Source organism: Chanos chanos, chromosome 3 (genome assembly GCF_902362185.1).
Source record: "Chanos chanos chromosome 3, fChaCha1.1, whole genome shotgun sequence".
Lineage (NCBI taxonomy): Eukaryota > Metazoa > Chordata > Actinopteri > Gonorynchiformes > Chanidae > Chanos > Chanos chanos.
In genome coordinates, this window is record NC_044497.1 from 52,213,968 (window position 1) to 52,221,421 (window position 7,454).

At 45.1% G+C, this 7,454-nt stretch overlaps 1 protein-coding gene across 2 annotated transcripts in view; it reads left to right on the forward strand.

Moving 5' to 3' along the window:
• Positions 1 to 7,183, forward strand: part of nipblb (NIPBL cohesin loading factor b) — a 33,072-nt gene extending 25,889 nt beyond the window's left edge. For both annotated transcript variants that reach the window (XM_030768378.1, XM_030768379.1), the window contains exons 30-47: positions 153 to 287; positions 554 to 652; positions 966 to 1,019; positions 1,278 to 1,386; positions 1,652 to 1,788; positions 2,049 to 2,189; positions 2,374 to 2,467; positions 2,570 to 2,724; positions 2,831 to 2,921; positions 3,069 to 3,242; positions 3,358 to 3,548; positions 3,720 to 3,827; positions 3,955 to 4,155; positions 4,272 to 4,418; positions 4,881 to 5,215; positions 5,514 to 5,688; positions 5,834 to 6,004; positions 6,677 to 7,183. In XM_030768378.1, coding sequence (XP_030624238.1) covers positions 153 to 287; positions 554 to 652; positions 966 to 1,019; positions 1,278 to 1,386; positions 1,652 to 1,788; positions 2,049 to 2,189; positions 2,374 to 2,467; positions 2,570 to 2,724; positions 2,831 to 2,921; positions 3,069 to 3,242; positions 3,358 to 3,548; positions 3,720 to 3,827; positions 3,955 to 4,155; positions 4,272 to 4,418; positions 4,881 to 5,215; positions 5,514 to 5,688; positions 5,834 to 6,004; positions 6,677 to 7,042 — 2,883 coding nt within the window. In that variant the 3' untranslated portion in view covers positions 7,043 to 7,183. The remainder of the gene's footprint in view (positions 1 to 152; positions 288 to 553; positions 653 to 965; positions 1,020 to 1,277; positions 1,387 to 1,651; positions 1,789 to 2,048; positions 2,190 to 2,373; positions 2,468 to 2,569; positions 2,725 to 2,830; positions 2,922 to 3,068; positions 3,243 to 3,357; positions 3,549 to 3,719; positions 3,828 to 3,954; positions 4,156 to 4,271; positions 4,419 to 4,880; positions 5,216 to 5,513; positions 5,689 to 5,833; positions 6,005 to 6,676) is intronic.
• Positions 7,184 to 7,454: the final 271 nt, after the last annotated feature.

Consider the following 7,454-nt stretch of genomic DNA (forward strand, 5'->3'; position numbering starts at 1 on the left):
GCTGCTGCCACCTATTGGCCACGGTGAACACTGCACATTAGAAATGTTTAGGATTGTATGGGATTTTCTGATATCTCAAAGTTTATTCTCATGTGTTTTGTTTGTTTCTTTTTTCTTTTTCTTTTTTTTTCCTTCTCTCTGTCTCTCCACAGGACACGGGTATCAGTGTGAGGAAGAGGGTGATTAAAATCCTGCGAGACATCTGTCTGGAGCAGCCCACCTTCAGCAAGATCACAGAGATGTGTGTGAAAATGATCCGCAGGGTGAACGATGAGGAAGGCATCAAAGTAAATATGGGGGGGGGGGTTTTGTTGGTTTGTTTGTTCATTTGTTTGGGGGTTTTTTTTTGTTGTTTTTTTGTTTTGTTTTGTTTTTTTTAAGTTTGTGATTATGGACATAGTTTGAAAACCTTGGGCTGAATGCCATGCTTTCCAAAGAGTCCGTAAAGCGGATGAACTTTAATGCGACATGCCGTGTATGTTGTTTTGTTTATTTATTTTTTGTTTTGTTGCTGAGGATTGTTACTCAGGTTACCTCTCCTTCTCTGTCACAGAAACTGGTAAACGAAACATTCCAGAAACTCTGGTTTACCCCTACACCCAGCCATGATAAAGATGCCATGACCAGAAAGATTCTCAACATCACTGATGTGGTAAGTCATATAACAAGATAAGTGTGGACCAGCTGCTATGTGTATATATATATCTATATATCTATCTATCTATATATCTATCTGTCTATCTATATATATATATATATATATATATATATATATATATATATATATATAAACATGAAACAGAAACACAAAATGCCAGTAAAACTATTGCGTACGCTTATTCTCCATACTGAGATTCATTCCGAAGTTCATATAGTGAATTTCTTGGTTCTTCTTCATGGTATATGAAAGCCTGTATTTCTGACAATATTTCAGACTTGACAAGATAAATTGCTTTGTCTCTCAGGTTTCTGCCTGCAGGGATACTGGATACGACTGGTTTGAGCAACTGCTCCAAAACGTAAGTTTTCTTTTTTTTTGATTGATGTGGCTCATTACATAGTGCCAATGCTCATTCAGGGACGGGAGGGAGGGGAGGGGAGGCGAGGAAAGTGTCCTCTTCCAAACTTACAGCTGTTTATTTGGGTGGGGGGGGGGGGGTGGATTGAACGGGGCATTTCAAATACGTTTGTGTCCTTGTTTAGCAACCAGAACGTGCTTTAACATTCTGCTCAGTCTCCTCCTTGATTGATTTGCTGATTTATCTGTGTGTGAGCAGCTTCTGAAGACAGAAGAGGATGCCTCCTACAAGCCGGCCAGAAAGGCCTGCGTACAGCTGGTCGACAACCTAGTGGAACACATACTGAAATACGAGGAGTCTCTCGCAGGTATGTGACTCACTTCATAAAATGTGTTTCATCCTTTCCACACATATTGTCCTCTGCGTTTCTGATGAACGTGGTGTTTGATACTGTCTGTCTTAAATAAAAGTTTTTACTTGAGTTTGCCATTTATTTATTTATCTATCTCTCTATCTGTGTATTTATTTATTTATTTAAGTGATTGATTGCATATGTGAGATGGACCAATTCTGCAGAAAGACTTTTAAATTCAAGCTCTTAACACGACTCTTTCAACTTGTTTCTTTTGAAGACTGTGAGAATAAAGGAGTAAACTCAAATCGGTTAGTGGCGTGTATCACCACTCTATACCTGTTCAGCAAGATCAGAGCCCAGTTAATGGTGAAGCATGCAATGACCATGCAACCGTACCTGACGACAAAATGCAACGTAAGATCCTCATTCTCTCTCTCTCTCTCTCTCTCTCTCTCTCTCTCTCTCTTTCTCTCTCTCTCTCTGTTTCTGACTGTCATTTTTATGTGTGTGTGTACTTCCAGGGAGCACTGTACCTTGAAAGCAGTATATTTTTTTGTATAGTACCATATCGCCATCTAGTGGGCAGTTGGTGAAAGTGCAGGACATGAACATCAAACTTGTAATAAATTGTATTATTCTATGTGTGTGTTTTTTCTCCCTCTCTTTTCCAACAGACTCAGAATGATTTCATGGTGATCTGTAATGTAGCAAAGATCCTGGAGCTAGTTGTTCCTCTGATGGAGCATCCAAGCGAGACGTTTATGGCCACTATTGAGGAAGACCTGATGAAGCTCATCATCAAATATGGCATGACGGTTAGTCAGAAACACATATTATTGCTTCCATACGCTGCAAAGTTTCTTGTTGCTCTCATAGACCAGAGAGTTTCTGACTGAGATAAACATCTGTCTGTCTTCATCGTAAACTATTTGTCTTCTGTTCGTATTAGTTTCAAGTTTTTATGCCTCATGGACACCATTGCTTTGATTTTTTTTCCAGGTTGTACAACACTGTGTTAGCTGTCTTGGCGCTGTGGTTAACAAGGTTACTCACAACTATAAATTTGTCTGGGCTTGCTTCAATCGCTACTACGGTAAGACTGACGTTCTCATGTGCAGAAACTTCATAAAGTCTGATTACGTGACTCCTTCGCTGTGGTTCGGTATTAATGTCGCGATATCCGCTTGCGTATCAGGTGCCTTGAGCAAGCTGAAGACTCAGCATCAGGAGGACCCCAACAGCACAGTACTAACGACCAACAAGCCAGCGCTGCTCCGCTCTCTCTTCACTGTGGGGGCGCTGTGTCGACACTTTGACTTTGACAGGGAAGAGTTCAAGGGCAACAGCAAGGTAGAGGGACTCACCAAAAAAAAAAATGCACCAAGTGAACTTTGACTTGGTTCTGTGACCTTTGCTACTGTTTACAAATGTTGATTCTTTTCTACGTCTGTTCCAGGTTGTTATTAAAGACAAGGTCCTGGAGCTGCTCCTGTACTTTACGAGGAATGAGGATGAGGAGGTGCAGACAAAGGCCATTATTGGTTTAGGTGAGTCCCTTAACAGAGGTGCCATGCCTCCTCTCTGCATGACAGAGGGGCATCTCAAAGTCTGTTACCGTCTTTCCCTGTCTCCTCTGTGCTGACATTCTGTTCTCTTTCTCTCTCTCTCTCTCTCTCTCTCTCTCTCTTCCACAGGCTTCCTGTTCATCCAGTACCCAGGCCTCATGTTTGTGCCGGACGTGAAGACCCTATATAACGACATCCTCTCCGACAGGAAGAAATCGGTTAACCTCAAGATTCAAGTGCTGAAGAACCTACAGACATATTTACAGGAGGAAGATTCCAGAATGCAGGAGGCAGACCGCGAGTGTAAGCACATCATCTCAGAGCAGCCACGGACGGTGCAAACGCATGAGCTCGTAACTTCATTTAAACTTCTTCTTCTTCTTTTTTTTTTTTTTTTCTTTCTTTTCTGGCTCTTCAGGGAAGAAACTTTCCAAGCAGGAGGATCTGAAGGAGATGGGAGACATCTCGTCGGGAATGAGCAGCTCCATCATGCAGCTCTATCTGAAACAGGTGCTGGAGTCGTTCTTCCACACGCAGTCCAGCGTACGACACTTTGCCCTTAACGTCATCGCGCTGACGCTCAACCAGGGCCTCATTCATCCTGTACAGGTATGCACACGCGCGCACGCACACACACACACACAGACACCAACACCAACGTCCATCAGTACTTGTATGACTCCGTCACATGCCGTCCTGTTCTGTCCTGCACTGACCTGCGCTCAGAGTGAGTGAGTCTGTTTGAATGTATTTCTGATCTGAGCTGTTACCTGTCCCCAGTGTGTTCCCTATTTGATCGCCATGGGAACGGACCCAGAGCCCACCATGAGGAACAAAGCTGATCAACAGCTGGTTGAAATCGATAAGAAATACACGGGATTCATTCATGTAAGTTACGGGGGACCTTCCGGCTATTCGTGAAGTTTTTTTTTTGGAGGTTGACTTTATGGTGTTTCATGGATGAGATCTCATATTGTGTGTGTGTGTGTCTGTGTCCATGTGTGTCCTGTAACAGATGAAGGCTGTGGCAGGAATGAAGATGTCCTATCAGGTCCAGCAGGCTATTGTGGGGACAACCAACACCATCATCAGGGGTTTCCGTCAGGACGAGACGCATTCAGCTCTCTGCTCTCATCTCTTCACCATGGTGCGCGGGAACAGACAGCACCGGCGAGCTTTCCTCATCTCCCTGCTCAACCTGTTCGACGACAGCTCGGTGAGTAGCCGTCATGCCTTTGGGAAGCCACCTGTCTTTGCGTTTCCCGCGCACCGAGAATCGCTACGTGTGTGTTTTCTAAGCTGGCGCTGACTGGTCCTGTTCCCCTCTTGCAGAAAACAGAGGTGAACATGCTGCTGTTTATCGCAGACAATCTGGCCTGTTTCCCATACCAGACCCAGGAAGAGCCGCTCTTCATCATGCATCACATAGACATCACCCTGTCTGTGTCAGGCAGCAACCTGCTCCAGTCTTTCAAAGAGGTGAGACTCCGTCATGGCTCTGACGGCACTCTGACAGTCTGACGCGTAAAGGAAATTTACCGCTTAAACATGACGGATGGGGAAAAGGAAGGGCTTGATACACGAAAGTGGTGTGGGGTCATTTTCTAAGTCCTGTTTGCTGTTTGCAAGGTCCATCATAAACAAATATTTACAGGCAGTAACATTTACACAATAGCATACACAAAAATCAGTTTAGAAAATGGCTGGAGAGCATAACTGAAGGCAGTACAATGGTAAAGAAACCAAGATAAAACAATTTCCTGTACGCTATCTTTGATTTTACAACCAACTTTCCTTAAACCAAACATGGAACGACTTCGCTCTCACACACTCTCTCACTCTCACTCTTCTCGATCGCGTCCATACGTCCAAATACGTTCCGTTTTTTTTCCCCCTTTTTTATTTTGCCGATCCTGACTCACACCTTTTGTCTCTGCGCAGACTTTGTTGAAGGAACCAAGGCGGCGGGAGAAGAAAGTACGGGAAAGGAAGTACAGCTCGGACGAGGATGAGGAGGACGAAGAGGGACACAGCAGCAGGATGAACAGCAGCGATGAGGAAGATGAGGTAGTACGGAGGCCGAAGAAGCACAAGCGAGCTCCGGTGGAATCGGACTCGGACTCGGACCTGGACTTGGAGGACGTGGATAAAGTGATGCAGCGGCTGCCCGACAACCCCGACACGGTCCTGCTGGATTTCGCCAACGCTTCTCAGGGCATCCTGCTCCTCCTAGTGCTGAAACAGCACCTGAAAAACCTCTACGGCTTTTCTGATAGGTACGTCCCCTTCAGCAGGCCGCTGCGTTTCGTCAAAAAAAAACAAAATGGGTTCTCAGGGATCTTTTTGGGTTTTATTAAAAAATACGAAAATTCTCAGCGTCACGTAAAAAACGAGCCAAAATCAACCTGAGCTGATAAACTAAAGGTCACTGTTTTAAAAATATTCACCTTCAAAAATCATCGTCCTGAACATCGTTCCTTTGTGTAAAAAGTCTTTCAGACTTTTTCTTGACACAATAAGTCCAGTCAACGCCCGTACGCTTAACACGCCTTGAACCGTTTTCTTTCTCCGCAGTAAAATCCAGAAGTACTCGCCGACAGAATCAGCGAAGGTGTATGACAAGGCGGTTAACAGGAAGCCCAACGTGCACTTCAGCCCACGCCAGACGCTCGACTTCCTTTCCAGCAACCTGTCGAACGCGGACCTCACGTACGACATCAGGAGGAGGATCATCAGGCAGTACTTGGACGTAAGCGCTCGGTTCATTCGATCAGAGACAGAGGTCACGGTTTGATCCGCTGTGTCTGTGCCGCGGTGGTCCGCGGCGTGCTGGTCTGTAAACGTGTTGTGTCAGGCGACCTGCTCTCACCCGAGCCTTTTTGTCGGTCTCGCAGTTTAAGGTACTGATGGAGCACTTGGACCCAGACGAGGAAGACGAGGAGGGTGAGGCGTCGGCCAACGCCAGAAACAAAGCCATCTCCGCTCTGCTGGGCGGCTCCAGCCCTAAAAACAATGCTGCTGACAGCGAGGATGACGACAGTGACGGAGACGAGAAGGCTCCGGGGGTAGGTCCTTTCACAGAGCCGCGCAAACACCTGACGAGCAAGACAGAGTCTCATTTAACTCTCATAACTCCCTCTGCTGACCTGTTCGTTTGTGTTTGTGTTTTTTTTTTAAGTTTATTTGTTTGTTTGTTTGTTTGTTTGTATTAGTGGAGCTTATGTGGGTGTTGTGTTTTTCTGCCCCTGAACTCTGACAAGCCATTAATCTTGTTTACACGGTTTGCATAGACTTGTTTGTTTGTGAGTATCCCATGAAGTAGGAGTTCTTAGTTGGCTGGATAAAGACAGGTCAAAGTCAAGATTTTCTGAGAGAAGAAGCCCAGCTGCTGACCTTGTAACAGACAGATTTTTTTTTTTTTCATTTTCAAGTTATCTGACTAACTGGAAAATCCTGTGGGGGAAAAAAAATAGCCCAGAAAATTCAGCTATGTGGGAAATGTTCCACATTTCATATAACCATTTTAACTGAGTGTCCTTACACATTCAGACATGTGTAGTTTTATAGCCGAGGTTAGCAGGTGTCAGACAAGTTATGTCCTATAGTCCTATGTCCTTTTACAGCGATGACACGTGAAATAACACATCAGATAGCAGTGTGTCAAGCCTGTGAGGTTTGTTTTTTTTTTTTCTGTTTGGGTTTTGGACTTTTTAACACTCATCTGTTTCTGCCCTCAGTCGTCACGGCGATCCAGGAAAGGCGGCGATTCCGCGGAGACGTTAGGTCACATGAACGAAACGGTAGAAGCCATGGACGTGGTGGCCATCTGTTGCCCCAAGTACAAAGACAGGCCGCAGATCGCCCGCGTCATCCAAAAGACTAGCACTGGCTACAGCGTGCACTGGATGGCAGGCTCCTACTCAGGCTCGTGGGCGGAGGCCAAGAAACGCGACGGACGTAAACTGGTGCCTTGGGTGGACAATATTAAGGAATCAGACATCATTTACAAGAAAATCGCCTTGACAAGCGCGCACAAGCTGACTAACAAAGTGGTTCAGACTTTACGATCACTTTATGCAGCCAAGGAGGGGACTTCCAGCTAATTAATCTACAGTTCGTTCTACACAAACTATCTGCAGTCAAAAATTTATTTGGATCCAACATTTTCTAAACCAACCCAGAAAGGCAAGGATACTACACAGACTCATTATACTTGAGATACAACGTTAGAGGAGGAAAATAGTGATGGGTAAAGGGGGGGTGGGGAGGAGGGGGGGGGGGGGGGGGGGGGGGGATGGGGGTGAAAAATAGACAAGAAACTGTTGTGAAAACTTATCTGTGAGGAACTGCAGACGTGGATCCTGGACATGTTTAAGTGAAGCAGGAAAATAAACAGACAAAAAACAAACACACGCGCGTAAAGAAGGAAATGTTTGGAAAACATTGTGTGGGAGCTCCTTCGCTGTTGTGCAGCAACTCGGTTGTTTGATTTTTACTCCCACTGTATCATAGTTT